Here is a 20,771-nt window from a genome sequence, read left to right on the forward strand (position 1 = left end):
GTAACTCCTTCTGCACCGATTGATACCTAATGTAAGCAATGGGATTTTTTTATGGCAAATGATAAAACTGATGGACCGATCTAGAGACCAAATATCAAAAGAGACTAGAGACCAAAAATCTACGTATCTAGAGACCAGAATGTTACAAGGACCGGGGTTATTATTGTTAATTAAAACTAAAACCATTCAAATATTTGTTAAACTTGTTTTATTTCAGCAATTTTATTTCTCATTTCCATTTTGGTTAAGTTGGGGTACTAAAATCAATAAAATTAAATAAACTAAAATGAATAAATAACCGTTTAAAAATGCTATATAGACATATTAAAAATGTCAAAAACTGAACAAAATTATACTTAAACTAAAATTTAAGTGAAAACATAAATAATAAACATAAAATATAATTCAAATAATAATAAAAACAATAGTTTATCAATGACATGAAGGTGACTCAGAATCAGTGTTGTTATTGTTAAATAAAAATATACAGTATTATATAATAAAGAAATTAAAAAAATTAAATTAAAAAAATAAGCTGAAGTACTACTAAAACTAAAATAAAGCTAAATCAAAAATAATATTTAAAAAAAACAACTAAAAAGGACAAAAGCACAAAGCAAAGTTACTAAAACTTAATATATAGAAAAATAAAAGCGAATTCAGAACATTAATAAATACTATAGTGATATATAAATAATACTGCATAGAACACCTCAGCTACTGCATAGCAACACCCTGGCAACCATCCACACCAGTCTAGAATCATGACGGACACCCCTCGCATTTCTTCAGAAAATCTACTTTCAAAAGATGTTTCATTGCTCCCTCGTCTTATTCATGCCTTTTGCATCATCCAATCTTTCTGGCTCTCACACACACACACACACACACACACACACACACACACACACACACATACACACACACATACACACACACTCAGTAAAGTGCATTAGTAGAAAGGGGCAGGCAGGGTGGACCTCTCTCTAGCTGTCAGCTCCTGTTAGTGTGGCCGTGTTCAATCAGACGTGCTCCTTGGCAGACAGGCCAGGGGGAGATTCAGCTGCCACGGAAAACACACACACACACACACACACACACACACACACACACACACACACACACACACACACACACACACACACACACACACACACACACACACACACACACACACACAGAGAGAGAGAGAGAGAGAGCCCCCACCACCCCATCACAAGCACCCAGCACAGCCCTCAGGGGCCGCAGAGTTGCAGAATCAATATTTCCATACTGGCTAAAACCTCTCTGTGGCCACATTACAGAGGAGGAAGATCTTTTGGACTCACGCTCTTTCCGTTCTGTCCTTTTTTTCTGTCTCATTGTGCCTCTTTATATCCTCCCTTGTTTTCATCGCACACTCTCGCCATCTCTTAATGTTGCATGCTTTATCTTTTCATCTTTTTTTTTGTCCATCTCTCTGTAAAGGTCAGTTTGTTTACAGTTCTCTCTCCTTGTTTCCGCCCCCTGCCCTGTTTCTTTCTTGCATTCATTTACAAGTACGGAATGGCCAGAGGGGGGGGTTACCAACACTAATGACATCAGATGATTGTTTATGTACTTAGTTATTTACTCACTTTTTTTATTGTTTTGTTTTAATGGTTTACATTAAATTAGTACTTTTATTATGTTACGTTATTTTAATATTTATTGTTATTTTCTCATTTTATATAATATATAATAATATAATATTAAAAATATAAAATAATAATAATATAATACGTTATTTAATTTTTTTTTTAGGTCAGTCACTTTTGTCAAAATTTTATTAATTTAGTTTTTAGTTATTTGATTAGATAATACATGGATTATGTGATACCACACGTACAATGTCAATGCTTATTGGATGGGTGGTAATATATAATTGTTAGAGCATTTGTTTAGCAATACAGATGTTAGAAATGAATGATTTCACATTCATGAATTAGTTCTTTTTGAGATGTTTAAGATATTTGTGAACAAAATAAGACTAATTATATTAGTGTTGTTTCAATTGTATGTGAAAACCCCTTTTTTTAAAAAGATGTTAGAAAACAGATAAGATACTTAAGAATATAATGCAATGCTTTCCAGATGGTTTCACAAACATCTCCACAATGCATATCCTTACTTTTAGTGTGTTTAAACAGTTATTGTTAGCTTTTGCTATTGATTTTTACCTCATTTCATCAATAATGCTGTGCCATAAGGTCTTAGTGAATGTGAAGACGTACATGAGGCCACTCTTTCTTTTCTGTGGTGCGTCCACTGCACAAAGCATGTTGGGAGTTCTGTCACAGCGAATCAACTCGAGCGGAATCAATGTAGCGCACGGGTCTCTTTACAAGCGGGGCCTTTACACACATACACATGCTCTTTCCATCCTCTCATCCCCCTCATCCTGGTCTTCAGTGCTTCTTTTTAATGTCATATTTCTACTGGCCACATAACTGAGGGGAAAAAATATGGAGGGAGGAATTAAAGAGGGTGAAAAAGCTTTCTCTCTTCCCAGCATGCCCCTGTGCCGACTGACCTTGTTTTACCCCCATCCTCCACTCACCTCTCTGGCTTTCTCTCCCTCCCACCAACCCATTCCTCTCCTCCCTCCGCTGTAGTCCTTCTCTCATATGTTTTGGTTTCTGCCCATTGGTGCAGCTAATAAAATAATGGTTGATACAATGCTATAGTGGCCAGTGTGAAAGATGATAGCTACATGTGCCCACAGTAAAACTCAGCAGACAATGAAAGCAAGAGTCTGTTTAAATGGGTAACAGGCAAAACAATACCTGGGAAAAATATTTGTTTCACAACATGTTTATAGCCTCTGCAATATAGTCATGCCCACTGAAGTGTCCTGCCAAATGGATTTTGAGTGCAATTTCAGTTTTTTGAAACTCATAAGCACTACAGTGTTTACAATACCGTTCAAAGGTTTGCAGTCCGTAAGATTTTATTCAGAAAGGATGTAATAATTTGATTTGAAAGTGACAGTAAAGATATTTAAGATTTTCTCAAAATATTTATATTTCAAATGATCACGATTTCCACAAAATATTAATCAGAATAATTAAGCAAATATTATGAACATTATTTTTCGAAGTTGGAAATTAAACAAAAATATTTGGAGTATGTTTACAAGAAGTCATTTTACTTCAAATTTACTTCACATTTAATTAAATGTGTCACTCGCAGTTTCTTTGTACTTATTTATGACATTTACTAGCAATTTCTGAGTGAAAATTGTTTCAAAGTAAATCCTACATAATTGTTGTGTCTGTGTGTGTCTGTGTGTGTGTGTCTGTGTGTGTGTGTGTGTGTGTGTGTGTGTGTGTGTGTGTGTGTGTGTGTGTGTGTGTGTGTGTGTGTGTGTGTGTGTGTGTGTGTGTGTGTGTGTGTGTGTTCTCGAGCAGTAAATCATCATATTAGAATGATCATGTGACACTGAAGACTGGAGTAATGATGTTGAAAATTCAGCTTTGCCATCACAGGAATAAATTACATTTTGAAATATATTGAAATGTATTTTTAATTAAATAAATGCAGAGTTGGTGAGCAAAAGAAACATCTCTCAAAACTTTTGAATGGTAGTCTATACTGAATAATATCTCTGACAGTATGTATTTCTAGCACGTTTACACAGTAATATGATTCGCTGTTAATGTCTTCTGTGTTTGTTCAGGTCTCCTGCATGTTCGTCAGTTGCCCCATCTGAACTCTCTGTCATGTGAAGTACCCGATACGAAAGACTTGGCCTTCAAACTCAAGAGGAAGCAGTTCACAATTGAGGTGAGTTCACAATAATGTCACAGTACACCAGATACATTTAAAATGGCTCTTTGAAAAAGTTTCATTATGATATATTATATATTCATACAGCTTTTTTATCTTAATGTTTGTTCGTTCTTGTGGCGAACAGGAAGAGTATGACGTTACTTGGTGCTAAGAAATTACTTCTTTTAATTGCTCATTTTATTTTTCTTCCCTCGTGTCTCTCAAATCAGTGCACATATTAGGAGGTCATGGTTATGAATTGATGTCCACATTAGCTGTGCTTCACTAATTCCTGTTTATTTTCCTCAGCTATTGAGTGTCAATTTGAAAGGTTGAAACTATTGATTTTAGACTGGAGATGTTACACCTCAAAGAATTACCTTAAAATAATTTGTGATTTTCTTTCTGAAGTTTCATAAATACACTTGCTTTAATGTGTGTAACTTGTTTTCACTGAGAATTATATGGCACTCAGACAGGTCCGATCAGAAATTGTTTTGAAAGTAATACTTAATAGTTACTTTTAAAAATAATGTGTTACAGTATTGCGTTTCTCCCTAAATAGTAACTCATTCTGTTACTTAGTTTTTTTTAATGGAAAATAATGCTGTTACTTTCACGTTTTTTCACCTTGGCTGGGCTTGCTTGTTAGTTTGTTAAATAAAATAAAAACAATAGTTTTCTTTTTGGCAAATTGTAAAGGCACTTTGACAGCAAAAACAAAGAAACAAAATTAAACACAAATGGGATGTTTTTCTAATATCATTTTTGCATATTGGTATGGTTGAATTGGATCATGAAAAATCAGCAGCAAAGACATTGGTTATTAATGTGAGATTAAATACAAGTATATTTTTATTATCTATTCTAACGTATTTGATTATTGTAGGTTTGCACAGGATTCTGAGTTTGTTTATGACTTTTTATTCATTTTGAGGAATACTTAATCCTAATCAGTTTTTGTGCAAGTTAGATGAGTCAATGCTCACATTTATTCTAAAACTACAATAACCACACACACAACACCTCTGCACTGGACAGAAGAGGTGTCGGTCAATATATGTGAATAATAAAGTAATTTGTGTTACTTATTTAAAAAAGTAAATCAGATATTTAGTTGTACATTTAAACGTACTTTACTAGTTACTTGAAAAAGTAATCTGATTACATTACATTTCTCACGTTACTTGTAATGCGTTACCCCCAACCAGAGCATGTGAGCGGATTCCGCTCCGCTCGCTCCGTCCGCTCAGCGCCGCTCGCTCTACTCAGAATGCCCTATTGTGATTTGGTAGTTCGAGAATCGGTGGATTAGCTAAAGCAATAGTGGGTTGGTTATAGAGTTCAAATATTGTTTTAAGGAAGTTGCGAGCCTTTTGCATAACATGCATCTTGTTTGTGTGTGCCTGCGTGGGCACGTGCGCGTTTTAATATGCCTGTTTTGCAACTGCAGTTATGTTCACGGAAATAAAATAACGAAAATCAAATATACCTTTTCAGTTATTGCATTTAATAAGCAAGTTTGCCAAAGGGCTAGACATGAAATTAAGTTAATTTAATGCATTTAAATGAATAAAAAGAACAGACTTTTATTCAGAATCACCCCGAAATAACTTCTATTTACAATCCTAGCTACTGTAAATGATACATTTATTCCAGATATTCATTACAAAGTACAAACAGAAAGCAAGTAGCCTACAGAGACATTTTATTTTCGGAGCGGGATTTGTTTTACCGGTGAGCGTGAGCGATTCATCAGTGGAGCGTTCGCTTGGGACGCGAGCGACTGAGTGGAGCGCACGCGCATGGAGCGGAATATTGAGCTGAGCGTCACACCGCTCCGCTTCGCTCACATGCTCTGCCCCCAACACTGTAACTATTGTCTGTAGAAGTTGTCTGTTAAAACTTAGAAACTTGTGTGTTAGTAAAATTCCCAAATAAGCTACAATGAGTCTTTATTCTGTCCCTTTTTGACCGTTTTTTTTGTAAACCTCTTCAACATACACACACACACACACACACACACACACAATCCACTTCCAACCAATGAGTGCCTGTCCATCAAGTGGACCCAAATGAAAGGGCCCAGGCTCTTACTGAAGTCCCATCATTGGCCCCTAATTAAGTTATCACTGGTGAAGCTGTTAATAGTTAATCAGAAAGTCTATTGTCTCAGAAGGACCAGTAGTCTTTGTCTTTAAACGCTGTCTAAGGCAGCGACCTCTCATCCACTCCTCACTAGATTTATAGGGTCAATAAAAGTCAAGGTGGTTTCCCTCAATGGCTGTTTAATGGGCTGACCACTTTGAGTTTTTGGAAGGGCTCAAATGCAGGTCTGTGATGTAGCAGCGCTGAAGAATTTGTGTGTATTTTTTTTAGGCAGCTTAACATACCGTAACATTTTTTCACCTGATCTTTTGACACAACCCTTTTAAGGATAGTAGGATAGATCCTAACTCGTAACACTAGGTGTTAGCAAGCCAAGGTCAAGGGTTCGATTCCCAAGGGCTGGGTAAATATAGGACACAATCTTGGGCTAATTTTACCCATCAAATTGGGCTATTGCCTACATTTAAAGCCGCTTTACAAACCTTTAACGGAGCTGACTCTCGTAACTTTAGACCGTCAGCCTGCGTTTCAATCATAGCTGAAATATGCTGACACTGAGTCCATTACCTGCCCATAAACCATCAGTAAACAGCACTGAGGACATATTTAACATCCAAAGTATTTAGATTTAGTATCATTACGCAAGGCATCAAACGTTTTGTATCACGCAAATAGACCGATCCAACACTCATTTAGGTGACTCACATCCCTGTATGTTGCTTTACATAAAATTAAATGATTTACTGCACAGTAAGGATTTTATAGATAAAATTAAATGTACACAAACTTGTATTTTACAGAAGAAATGCACAAATTCAATGGAACTGAGAACTGCTCTCTCCTAAAGAGGATGCAACAAGCCTTTGATAAATAACTCAACCACTGGGTTGTTACGTCTACCCAAAAACTACCCAAACACTTTTCTTTTCTTTTTTTTTAGAGTTTACCCTAAACAGTATTGCAGTTAAGGTATGTTTTATCAGTTTATGCATTCCCTGAGAATTGATCCCATGACCTTTGGGCTGACAGAAACACTGTATTTAATTTCACAAATTTTGTCGTACAATTACACTATTCAAATGAATAGTTAGAAATGAGATTCTATGACAATGTGTTCTTGATTGGAGCTCTCATTGTGTGATGACATCACAATGAAGGGGACATGCCAAACTAGCAGTTGAGAATTTCTTGGAAATTGATGTGAAAATATCAGTGAAAGGAAGAGATAGTGACTTGTCTTCTTGAGGGATTTTCCCCATTTGATCTTACCATTCCAATCTAGACTATAATCTACAGACAGTCCTTTGATAGATAATGTTACACCAATACATTGTCACGCACACAAACAAAATGTGCAGTGCCGAGTTTACACTGGGCGAAACTAAATTCATGCAGTGAGTTTTCCCTGCGGGGCTGTTGGTAGCGTGTGTACGCTCAAACCACATGCCTCACTCGACCATCATTCTGTGAATATATCTGACGCAGTCGTGATGGGAAGGTTTGACTGAGAGACACATTGTTTATGTATGTTTACATTGTCACCACATCAAGAATCAAGCACAAAAAACAGTATTTACTATAAAAAGGTAATATAATGAAGCATAGAGTTTTCTTGATCTTTTGACATTGAGAGCTGGATGGACTTTTGGCACTCAGAACCTCTGAATTATGACTTGAATTATGATATGGTCCCTTTGCCGCCCGCTCGCTGGTAACATTGAGACATCATTCTTGCTAGCCACGCCATCATTCTAACCTTCATTCGTACAAAGAAAGCAATGCTCTTCACCTTCCCTTTAAGATGAGTCAGTGTGAATCAAGTCTGATCTGTGTTTAATGATTGTATTTGAAAGGTGATTGGCAGGCCAAGTTTGTGTCAGTCAGGTCGTTTAGAGTGCACATGTCAATCAAAGATTAGTCACGTCATGGCAACATGACCACAAAAGATGAGTTTTCACACATAGAAACCATGCAAGACATGTGGAAACTTCAAATTGAAATATTAGACTGAATCGTTCCTAAATTAGGCATCAGAAAAATCTAATATATATATATATATATATATATATATATATATATATATATACTGTACATACATACACGCGCACAAAAACAATCTAAAATTACCAAACTAAAGTTCATGTTTTAATAATTTTATGCTCGTTCTGTAATAAAATATTATTCATTTATTAATAAAAAACAAATTGCACTGTATAGTGAAGGAAGGAAGAGTTGGAATCTAATCAACAGAAGAATGTTTTTTAATTTCATTTTTTAAACATTTAGAGTATATCTTGCTTCCCAACTCTCGAAAGCAAATACAGCCAAGCGTGATTTGAGAGGGATTGTTGATATTCTGTCTGTCTGTTTAAGTGAGCTGCTTTTCTGTAATGTTATTAATGCAGGCGGGGTCTACATGCTGTCGCTCGGCTACCCAGAGGAGCATTTTGGCTGCTTGTCTTTGACTGACTGGTAAAGTTCAGTTGGCGGTTGATGAGCAGTCAATTACCCAGAATGCCCTGCAGCTAGAATTAACCCCTGTCCCTGTTCCGGCAGGTAGAGAGAGAGAGAGGGGTTATGAGGAAAATCGTGATTAGCAAACACTCACGCATACGCACGCATGCCAGTTGAACGCTCGACAACGAGTGGGGTGAGGATTCAGACCGGAATGTAGGAGGTATGTGATTAAACTATACTTACCCTAGGGTGATCCCTGACCCAAACTTGAGCCAAACACACCTTGAGGGTGCTGGGGTTTCTAGAGGTGAGGTCAGATGATCTTCAACCCAAGATTTGGGTAAAATTAGCCGCGGCTCATGGAGGTACAATCTTGAAAGATCAGCAAACTTTGTTTTAATAGTTGAGAGCATATTTAAGACTTGTGTGGACTTATTTATGGTGATATGTCAGAACATTTGTTTTATCATTTTTCATAACCACACAAGCATTCCTTTAGTAATTGTTTTTTTGTTGTCCCGTCTTAGTTTTGAAGGTTCTGCTCCTGCGGCAAGATCTTGATTGATTGGTTGTGTCTGGGCCAGCCTGTGCTGTATTTGAGTCTGGTTGGTTGGGCCTTGTTGCCGTGATCCAACTAAAGTTTTTGGAAGGTTAATTTTGGTGGTTAACCAGTATGAGTTTTGCAGTGGCCAATATATATATATATATATATATATATATATATATATATATATATATATATATATATATATATATATATATATATATATATATATATATATATACAGTATATATTATTACTTTATTATTACTGTAATTAATAATTGTTGATGGGTAACTTATGATAGGATATTGAACATGTAAATTAACGTTAATAACTTAATTTTGTATAATTTGAGTGTTGATTTACACTCCCGTTCAAAAGTTTGAGTTCAAGTCAAGTCAAGTCACCTTTATTTATATAGCGCTTTTTACAATGCAGATTGTATCAAAGCAGCTTCACAGTGATAACATGAAAATAATATAACAGAGTTTGTTTCTAAAAGAAAATTGAGTCAACATCCACCTTAAGTAAGGCAGATCAATAATATTATTGAATATTAAATGTCCCCAACTAAGCAAGCCAAAAGCCAAGGCAACAGTGGCAAGGAACCAAAACTCCATCAGGTGACAGAATGGAGAAAAAAACCTTGGGAGAAACCAGACTCAGTCGGAGGGCCAGTTCTCCTCTGGCCAACGAAGGAACAGTGCATGATTTATGATTCGGGCAGCATTACAAGTCAGATTGGATCGGAACATTTAGAATATTTATCTTTAGTTCAGTACAAGTTTTCTTTTTTTTAAATAAATTAAAGGGGTCACGAGTCATGACATGGATTTTTCGTATTGACATGGATTTGTAATTTAAAATGTTAAAACAGTTTTTTTTTGCACAAAAGAAAGCATAATTATGCAGAAAATGATTGGCTTATGTCGTTGCGTAGGAAATGTATCAACGATCACTCGCTATTTAACCTTAAGAGTTTTGAAAACATTATAAAACCATTTACAGACAAACCTTTCTGAAATCATTTACTAATGGTGCGTGATGCAGCTGCTGTCCGAACACCAATTAAGAAACTGACCGCTTTTTGGGACATTTGAAAATATATATATCATACTATATTTATCATTTACAGCTGCATGTGCTTAACAAATGTAGATTGATGGAAATGTTTTATGCTATTAATTTAGTCTCATTTCTCTTTGCATCTGGAACAAATTTAATACAAATTTTACGTACACCCATCCTCTCCCTCAACATTACGAACATTATGTACACCCCATCCTCTCCCTGTACAGTAGTTTCATATGTTGTCGAATGACCTCATTATGTTGCATGTTTCCTTCAGCAGTTGGCGTCTAGAAAGAGCTGTTAAAATTCGTTTGATATTGACTAAATTAAAGTTCAAGTCAAGCACATTGCATTGGAAATACAGTATTCCACACAGTTTTCTTTGCATTGACAAATTTTGGCAAATGTTCTAGACCATGCATGTGCATATACTGGTCATGGTATATATACTGCATACTACTGTCTTTCAAAAATAGAAGGCAGTGTGCCATTCTGAACATAGTACCCTATTTTATGAAAATGTAGATTATGAAAATAAAAGCAAAGATGAGACAAGGATTGTGTACATGGGTGAAAATCAGATCATAATATCTTGATTTTAAAGTTTCTTGCTCAGAACTGGTAACAGTTAAATCATATGTAGTTAGACTGATGTTGTTTTTAATTGTTGAACAGTAGGTATTTGACTCCGCTTCCCTCTGCTCCTGGAATATTTGAGCAGATATGTTGCAATTATTGTATAGAAATAAAGTAAAAGTCTTTAGAGGTGCGCTGCTTAAGCCAGCGACAAACTTTGAGCTAAACTTGCCATCATCAGCAAGTCCTCCTCACGCCCACCTGGTCCACTGTCGGCCGGTTCAAAGGTGGAATTTTGATCCGGAGCAGAAGATGACCGAGTAGAAGTCTTTGTCGGTTCTGGCATGGCTGCTAAAAATAACTTTCCCACACTCTTGAAGGGCTTTCAGAGTACTTTCTTTCATCTGACAGCTAGATTCTGAACTCTGTCCACATAGTAAAAATAGCTTTGTGCATCATAAAGAATATTGTGCAGGTGAGGGGTTTTGAGAATTTGCAGTTTGAAAGCCTCTGGTTATGTACTTTTCCAACTGCCTGGTTATCAGTGATTGTATACTTGATTAACACTGGTTGAATTATTGGGCTGCTTTGTCCTCCCTTTTTTTCTTCTTCTTTTAATATTGATAGGAAGGGTTCTTCTAAATGTTGCATAAATCAAAACCTTTAAACAAGCAGTCATTGAGTAAGTGGTCATAAAAACTTGATGAATTTTATGACCATCTTTACACTGACACCTACAGCTGGCTGCTTTTCAATGGAACCTAAACAGATGACCGAGGTCACTGGAAATGCATATTAATGAGTTCTCAATGCAGTTTAATGTAGATTAATAGATTATTCATGAGTTGAAATGGGAGGGTCCTGATCCATATTAAAGAATGTTTCTGAGACCGAATCCCAGTCCTGTGTTGGCAGGGTTTTGTGACCCCAGCTTTGTGAACTGTGATCCAAGCGGTGCTATTTCTGCTTTAGACAAACTTTCCCATCGTAGCTAATGACGTGGAGTAATGCTCAGTGACAGTGGTATTGGGACGAGGGCGGGGCTACAGTATGTCAGAGCCAGTCACATTTCAACTGACAAATTACATTCAAGCACCGCTAAAGGCTTCATACAAAATAATGTACATTATTCATTGCAATATGCATGGATAAAAATGATTTTGTGGTCAAGTAAATACTACAGAAAAAAACAATGTAATTTACATGAAAAAGTTAGTTCAGGCAAGAATTAAAAAATCTAAGTAAATTCTATATTAGTACTCAATTTAAGCGTGTAGAAATTAAACTGTAAATATCAACGTTATAAAATTAAAGGGGTGGTAAAACACGATTTCACTTTTCTAGCTTTAGCTAGTGTGTAATGTTGTTGTTTGAGCATAAACAACATCTTCAAAGTTACAACGCTCAAAGTTCAAAGCAAAGGGAGATATTTGCTTTTAAAGAAATCAATTTCTAAGGACTACAGCAAACGGCCGGTAGGGACTACAGGACATTCCTCCAGGGTTGCTGACATCAGTAACCCCAATATTTACATAAACCCCTCCTCCGAGAATACTAAATAAGGGGGCGAGGCCATTTTTGCTTTGGAGAAGAGTTGTTGTGGTATACTAGGCTGTTGTTGCCGCAATGCCGTCGAAACGCTGTTATTTTCATCTGGATTGCAGGTCCACTTTGTTCAGCCTTCCTAGGGATGGGGGAGTTAGGGAGTTAGTTTATTTTTAACAAGGTCCCTCATAATTATTACCCAAATCTCGCTCTCTGTGCTGAACATTTTACGGAGGAAAGCTTCTACAATCTTCGTTAGTTCAATGCAGGATTCGCACATCGGCTTGTCCTGACAGATGGAGCAGTTCCAACTTTAAGAACAGAAGCTGTTGTTTACGGGCCACAACCTGTAAGTATGATTTATTTTTCGTCGATGTGTTTTCCTGCAATAGTTCGTATTGTTAATTGTACGTTGCAGCAAGGAAGTAAACAAATGACAATGCTGTTTGGCTCTGCAAACCAGTTAAATGCTCATTCATACCTAACGTTACAAACTTTTTTTAAATCTCAACAGCGAACTTGGAATTAGTGTAAATTATTCTTTGATTAGAGCTTTTATGTTTATCTACATGCTTGTTTATCTACAGGCATGCTAAACATGGTTCTGTGTTTGATTTGGCTACTGTAGTATAGCCAATGTTTAGTGTTTGTTTTGGGTTAATAGTTCTGGCGACAGATATTTGGCTACAATCGATCTAAAAATACAAAAGTAACGGTGCCATACAGTCAGAAACGATCACTATAGATCCGCAGTCTTTACTCAAAAAAAATTCCTTTGAGGACTGTAACGTTATTATAATTTGTTAGAACGATTATATGAAATTCTTGTTTATGAATATGAAGCTTATTTTTTGTAATACTATAATAATTAGTACAATTTAATTACAGCGTATCTAAAAAGAAATGAGACAGAAACATCAACAAAAACAAACCGTTCTGAAACGTCGTTTAATAGCCGTTCTTGAACAGGTTCTGCTCGATCATCTTCACTAACATTCTTTGGGTCCAATTGATACCATTGTTTATAATACAGCAAAGCACAAACTACTGGTAAAGGTACAGGGCGTGACGCTTCCGAAAAACGTGCACTAGGCGGTTAGCGAATCACAACACACTGGGCCAGCTAACCAATCTGAGCCCATTGTATTTTTGAGGGACTGGCTTCATAGAACCCGGAAACCATCAGACCGTTTTTACAAGGAGGGACAGAGCAGTGTAAAATAAAGGTAAAATATTGAAAGATAATGCAATTTTTTAAAAACGAAACATGAACACCTTACAGTGCACCCCACAAACACAATCAAGCCTTCGAAAAAATGTGTTTTACCACCCCTTTAAGTAAAATCTCTCAACTTCAGTCTCTCAATTACTCAACTTTTCTGATACTGGTGTTCCCATCATGCACTGGGCCTTTTTCTAGCTGTATTTACACTGTTTTATCATTGCTTTTGTTTTTTAGGATTAATAACTTGCTATTTTGTGACATTTGGAGTTCATTTTCTACTCAAAATGACACACTCAAACACAAAAACGATCCATCAAATGTTACCCTCATTGTGTATTGTCTACCAAGTATTAAGGTCTCTGCATTCACGTAAAGCGTATAACGTTTGAAATGTAAATATGGTGTCTCACACAATATCTATTGTATTAATTACTTAGATGTTTCTAAGTGAAGTATATACTTTAAAAATGTGGATTAATTTTTATATTGTTTGAGTGAAATATATTGCTAAATAGATAGATATTACTCGACCTTTTACTAGCCAAGTTAAAATTACTTATTTTCTTTGTTACTTTCACTTAACTTAGTTAAGTAGAGTTTACTTAATTCCATATGTGAAATTTACTTAAAAAATGTTGTGCAAAAACTTGCCAAAAAAAATTTAAGTATATTTTCAGTGTGGTTGTTTTATCCAAATATTTTCTTCTTCTTTTTTTCACCATCATAAAAACAATTTTTGGGTTGTGGAAACTTTATATATGATCTTAAAATTTAAATTAAATATAGGCTTATTAAATAATTGTTATTATATAAACTATTTTCAGTATTTTTTTAAAGAAAGTTTTTCGGTTAAGAAACTTTTTAAATAATCTAAATATTATATATATTCACAGAATTATTGTCACCCTTGGTAAATATGATGCCTGTGAAAATACATCTGCATTGTTTATCCTTTTGATATTTCTTTCAAAAATCTCTCAAAAATCAAACCTTTTATTGAAGTAAAAGAATTGGAAGTGGGAGGAAAATGACATTATGAAATAAATGTTTTTCTCCAAAACACGTTGGCCATAATTATTGGCACCCCTAGAAATGCTTAGGAGTAAAATATCTAGAGTAAAGTATATTCCCATTCATATTTAAATTTTAGGTTAAATATAATATCTTTATATTATATTATATAATATCTAAATATCTTTAATGTTGTGGGCCTATTTTTCTGCAGGAGGTACTGGACATCTTGTTCAAATACATGGTATCATGGATTCTAGCCAGAAAAGTTTATGGATTCTATAAAAAATCTAAACCTGACCGCCTCTGCTAGAAATCTTAGAATGGGCCATGGTTGCATCTTCCATTAGACAATGATCCAAAACAAACATTAAAATCAACACAAAAATCTGTCACTGAGCACAAAATGAAACTTCTGTCGTGACTATCCCAGTTCCCAGGCCTGAACCCTATAGAAAATGAGTGAGGTGAATTTAAGAGAAGAACACTTATTTCATAAAGAGATATTCGTAATTCTTTTACTTCAATGAAAACTTGGATTCATGTAACTTTTTTTAATAAAAGTTCAAAAGGATTAACAATGCAGATTTATTTTTTACAGGCTTTTTTGTTCACATTTAACCAAGGAGGGTGACACTAATTCTTACCATATTGCATATGACATATTGCATCCATGAAACCATATTCTTTATCATCTTGTTTTTAAATTGTACTTAAAATTACAGCAATCAGTTTATTTTCCGCTCTCAGTCACCATGAATAACTTGACAGCTATTCATTTGTACATTATTGTATTGGTGCGTGTTCCCTTTCGACAATAACTATTATGATATAAGTTGTTTGCGTGCCTGGGTTTCCCATGAGGCAACTGCCATGTGGCAGTTCAGAAAGGAGAGCAAGTTTTCGATCACACTTGCATTTTATGGCCAAACAATCTCCGCCCACTTCCCCCAGCCTCCCTGCTTCCTTGTGTCGTGGCAGTGATGATGTTAATGACCAGTGACAGCTCACCTATCCCTGGCGTGCCTCCAGTTTGTCCCATCCCCCCCATTCACATGCACACTGCTGCAATCACGCACATTTGCTGTGAATTCTGGACTGGTAAACCATTGCTAGAATCAAACACACATACATATGGATACTTGTGTATTGGGATGATTCATTCTACATAACCTCAGTATAGTTATTAACTAGTGTTCACGACATAATTAATTATGCCAAACATTATAATTTATTAAGAATATGGCCCATTTTGCAGATTACGTTTTTATTATTTTAGGAGTTATCTGTTTTTCTTATTTTCCATGAAGCATTAGATTTGAAATAGGAGTGTTATAGTTTGGATTTCTTATGGTTTACATTTGGTTTTGAGGTCAGAAGTTCAATCAGATAGGAAAATTATAAGTGTTTTGAGTGTAAACATTTCATCATTTTCATTATTTCATACTAGGGTTTTGGCAGAGATCTTTCCAATTTCCTTGTTTTCTTTGTTGTTTGAACAGTTATCTTAAATTGTAATGTGTCACAATAGTGTAGTTTTTACTCTATTTCTGATCAAATTAATGCAGATATTCGATATTTAAATTAAACAAAATTAACATTAATTTTAACAAAATTTAATTTAACATTTCTGTAATAAGAATATTAAGAAAAAATAACCTTTCAAAAATGCTTGTCGCAAAAAGAACATCATAATTTAAAAAAAATCCCTCATATTCTTAATGCAAAATGTAATTTCTTGTTTTCTTGTATGGAGGAATATGATCTTTACATTTATTTGTGAAACTCACCCAAGTACAGTAGCAGTGACTGCTGAAAGACATTTTAATGTAAAACTGATCTTCACATGAGCAACAGCATGGTCAGACTCAACAACAGACCTCACGATTCCAATAAAGAGGCAACAGCTCGACGGCGTTAGCCTAGCCAGTCTGACCCTTGCTTACAGAAACATTAGCATGCTCATGTCAGTCGGCATGGTTAATTGATTACCAGTCCACCCGGGCCAAAACCACTTGAAGCAAGGAATAAAGCAGATATCCCTAGGTGGCCATATTGTTTGAGGCAAAAACTATTAATTTGTCCACTGCCAAAAAAAAACCTAAATGAACACTAATTTTTTTCCTTGTTCCTGGCAGGGTTTCCCGTTTTCAGCTGGCTTTCAAAGGGAAATTAATTATCTCAGATACGTGTAGCTCTTCGGTGGGTCTGGGCTTATTTGCATTGAGGAATATTCAGCAGAAGTAATGGATGCACAATCAAAATACTGGCATCAAACGAAACGCAATTTTCATACGCAAATTTCCCAAATCCCACAGGAGCAAAAGTATCAGACACGGGTGAAATAAAGATACAAAGCCAAACAAAAGGTACGGAAAATGAACTGAGAATATTATAAACAGAATAGCTGGGATGTGGCTTCACTAAAACACAAAAAAATGAAGGGAAACGTCAAGAAATTATGATGTGTATGAAAGGGTGAAAAAGGGATATAATGATATGGCTATTTGACAGTTGATGCCTTCATCCAAATGTAAGAATTTACATTCCAATTATGGGTAAATTAACATCTTAAACAGGTATTTGTGCTCAGTGCTCCGTTAGCATTAGCAGTGGTGCCAAGGCTTTGCTACCTCAGCTGGAAACTGATGCCATCCGCTCCTCATTATACTTTTAACTAATGCCTCTAAAATTGCTGCTCAAAATAATAAAAATACTTATAATAGTCATTATATTAAAATATTGTGACCAATGCTGCTTAAATTTTACACTGCTCATTACACACAGGTTCTATGGCTTCAGAAGACTTACTTTTATGTTGCTATTTTAGTCATTTTGGAGCTTAACAGCTCATGTCCTCATTCACTTGGTCAATAAAGAAAACTGTCTAGTAATTTTCTGTCCACTATGTTAAAGCTCAAACTATCCTCATTAATTTCTCAATTGAGCACCTTAGATAAGACTCCACTCTGTACAAAAACCATATTGAGATTGAGTAAATCAAATGCAAACACACAGCTATTACAGCTAACCCTACGCTGCACAAAGTAGATGAAGTGTCCATGTGAGATCTTTCTATCGCCTTCTCTAAGCCTCAGAAAAGCCCACACTAAAACATAAAGGTCAATGAATGTATTTGAGTTAGTCCTGCTTCACTGATGGCCATTACCAGCACCTTAATCAAAATAATAGTAATAAAAATGCCAGCTGAAAGATGATGTGAAAATGCAGGAGACTCAGATGATTACCAAGAGGAAATCTTCATAATTAAATCGTTTAATTTAATAAAATACAATACCAAGAAAGATTAGTGCAAAGAATTTTAACAGTTTTTATATACAAATAGTTTTTTTAATAAATGATGTCAACTTTTAACATTCTTAAAAATTAGGACAACATTAAATAAAAGTTTAAAGTTGTTAAACTACTTTTTAAAACTAGAATAATTTATAAAAAAGTCTTGCTAGGGGTTCAAAATTAAAAAATCAACAGTTTATGTAATGTAATATTTTACTAATAAAAAAAAGTAGATGAGGATTTGCATCAGAGTAAAAAGTCGATTTAATTAAAAATATTTAAAGAAAAAAGCTCCACAGATTGGGATTTGAGATTGAGATTTGAGAAAATCCAGTAGTGTGTGTTTTATGAATGAACAAAATAATGTTTCATCATTTATCTATTATAATAATTTATTTAAATTATATTATTTATTAAAAAAAAGTCATCTGCGAACACTGGTCATTCAAACAGGTCTGTGTTGAGGGGCAGAGAAAAGAAATTAGTTGGTAGAACAGAAAAAAAGAAAGAGTGCATGACTGGTCTCAGATCAGACACTAATGCTGCTCTCATATTCACGCAGACTCATGCATTTGTGCTGCGTTTCACACTGGCCCAGCACGCAACCCTCCATTTCACAGCTCACAAACACACACTCACACACAGCAAACCCTAGTGCTTTGAGCAGGTAGAAGACACTGCAAATTCTTTGATGTCCAAAACATTGTTGCCACTTCATATCTCCATAAACACTGCGGCCTAAATGACTGTTTGACAAGGTCAGGCAATACATCAAACTGAAAAGACATAAAATCTAAAATAATACTTTTCCATTGTCTGTCTGTCTGTCTTTCTTTCTTTCTTTCTTTCTATCTGTCTGTCCGTACAGGTGAAACTCGAAAAATTTGAATATTGTGCAAAAGTTTGTGTATTTCAGTAATTCAAATTGAAAGGTGAAATTAATATATTTAGTATATATAACTATATACATATGCATGATTATACTTTTCAGAGGGCCGACATTTCTGTATTTAAAATCCTTTTTTTAATTGATTTCATGTAATATTCTAATTTGAATTTGGGGTTCTGTCTGTCTGTATCTATCTATCTATCTATCTATCTATCTGTCTGTATCTATCTATCTATCTGTCTATCTGCCTGTCTGTCTGTCTGTCTGTCTGTCTCTGTCTGTCTGTCTGTCTGTCTGTCTGTCTGTCTGTCTGTCTGTCTGTCTCTGTCTGTCTGTCTGTCTGTCTGTCCTGATGTTCTGCATGCTTAAACGCATTGCTGTCCCGAGCAACAGGTTAAGATGCCAGTTCATAGCTGCTAATTTGGACTTAGGTGTCCCACTCTCATTTTTTCTCAGGAACCTAGTTGCACTTTGTTCGCTGAGACGAAAGCCTTCCTATAAGCTGGTGAAAATATGTGCCTTCCTCCCTCCTCCGTGGGAACAACTGATCGAATAGCATGACAAATACTAACTGTATGCCCAGAGCCAAGGTGGTGCAGGTGTGCAGGGATTCTTTTGAAAGGTGTTCTACCATGGCAGAATGCTGACAATGCACTGGATGCACGTTAACCCCCGCCTCTCGTGTAATACCTGTGATGGTTTCCAATTAGTTCCCAATCAGACAGGAATTTTGATGAGCCCATTTCATTTTTGGTGTCAGTTCACATCTGTCAGCGTCACTCAACTGCACAGGATGCGTTTTCAACTGCGTTTCTCATCAAAATCATTAGCTTGGCCATGAGCAAACGCACACCTCCTGCTTTGTGAATGGCCGTGTTCATTCATGCACCCGTGAGTGTGATTGGTCTCTTGCTGAGCAGGACTTAAAAACTGGTGATGTGGGAACAGCCTTTTGGCAGGTGCGCTGACTGCTCACGTGCTCCAGTCTGATGATGATTATCATTTAGATCACTGATAGATAAATCTGTATGTTTCTATCTGTCTGTCTGTATGTTTCTGTCTATCTATCTATCTATCTATCTGTATATCTGTCTGTCTGTTTGTCTGTCTGTCTGTCTCTATTTGTCTCTATCTATCAAGCCTATCTATCTATCTATCTATCTATCTATCTATCTATCTGTCTCTATCTTTCTGTCTGTATGTCTTTGCTTATCTATGTCTGTCTGTCTATCTATCTATCTGTCTGTCCGTCTATCTGTCTGTCTGTCCGTCTATCTGTCTGTCTATTTGTCTCTATCTATCTGTTTGTCTGTTTGTCTGTCTGTCTATCTCTCTAGCCTATCTATATGTCTATCTGTCTGTGTCTATCAATCTGTCAGTCTGCCTGTCTGTCCATCTGTCTGTCTTTCTGTCTCTATCTGTCTGTCTGTCTATTCGTCTGTCTCTATCTATCTATCTATCTATCTATCTATGTCTATCTATCTGTCTGTGTCTCTGTCTATATGTCTGTCTCTATCTTTCTATCTGTCTGTATGTCTTTCTATGTCTATCTATCTGTCTGTCTGTCTGTCTGTCTCTCTCTCTCTATCTCTCTCACTAGCTCGCCCTCTCTCTCTCTCTCTCTCTCTCTCTCTCTCTCTCTGTCTGTATGTTTCTATCTGTCTGTCTGTATGTTTCTATCTGTCTGTCTATCTATCTATCTATCTATCTATCTATCTATCTATCTATCTATCTATCTATCTATCTATCTATCTGTATATCTGTTTGTCTGTTTGTCTGTCTGTCTCTATTTGTCTCTATTTATCTATCAAGCCTATCTATCTATCTGTCTCTATCTTTCTGTCTGTATGTCTTTGATTATCTATTTCTGTCTGTCTATCTATCTATCTGTCTGTCTGTCCGTCTATCTGTCTGCCTGTCTGTCTGTCCGTCTATCTGTCTGTCTATTTGTCTCTATCTATCTATCTATCTATCTGTTTGTCTGTCTGTCTATCTATCTAGCCTATCTATATGTCTATCTGTCTGTGTCTATCAATCTGTCAGTCTGCCTGTCTGTCCATCTGTCTGTCTTTCTGTCTCTATCTGTCTGTCTGTCTATTCGTCTGTCTCTATCTATCTATCTATCTATCTATCTATCTATGTCTATCTATCTGTCTGTGTCTCTGTGTATATGTCTGTCTCTATCTTTCTATCTGGCTGTATGTCTTTCTATGTCTATCGATCTGTCTCTGTCTGTCTGTCTGTCTCTCTCTCTCTAT

The 20,771-nt window shown here is 35.8% G+C and overlaps 1 protein-coding gene across 2 annotated transcripts in view; it reads left to right on the forward strand.

Annotated features, from left to right (window-relative positions):
- Positions 1–20,771, forward strand: part of elp4 (elongator acetyltransferase complex subunit 4) — a 68,199-nt gene that overhangs the window by 33,214 nt on the left and 14,214 nt on the right. The window contains exons 9-11 of one of the 2 annotated variants that reach the window (XM_077227879.1): positions 3,698–3,804; positions 8,455–8,575; positions 8,883–8,954. In XM_077227879.1, the coding sequence (XP_077083994.1) occupies positions 3,698–3,804; positions 8,455–8,529 (182 nt within the window). In that variant the 3' untranslated portion in view covers positions 8,530–8,575; positions 8,883–8,954. Of the gene's footprint in view, positions 1–3,697; positions 3,805–8,454; positions 8,576–8,882; positions 8,955–20,771 lie in introns of those variants that run through there. The other variant, XM_077227878.1, reaches the window with a different exon arrangement.

This window comes from Siphateles boraxobius, unplaced genomic scaffold (assembly GCF_051911475.1).
Source record: "Siphateles boraxobius isolate OS27281-9 unplaced genomic scaffold, OSU_SipBor_1 130, whole genome shotgun sequence".
NCBI lineage: Eukaryota > Metazoa > Chordata > Actinopteri > Cypriniformes > Leuciscidae > Siphateles > Siphateles boraxobius.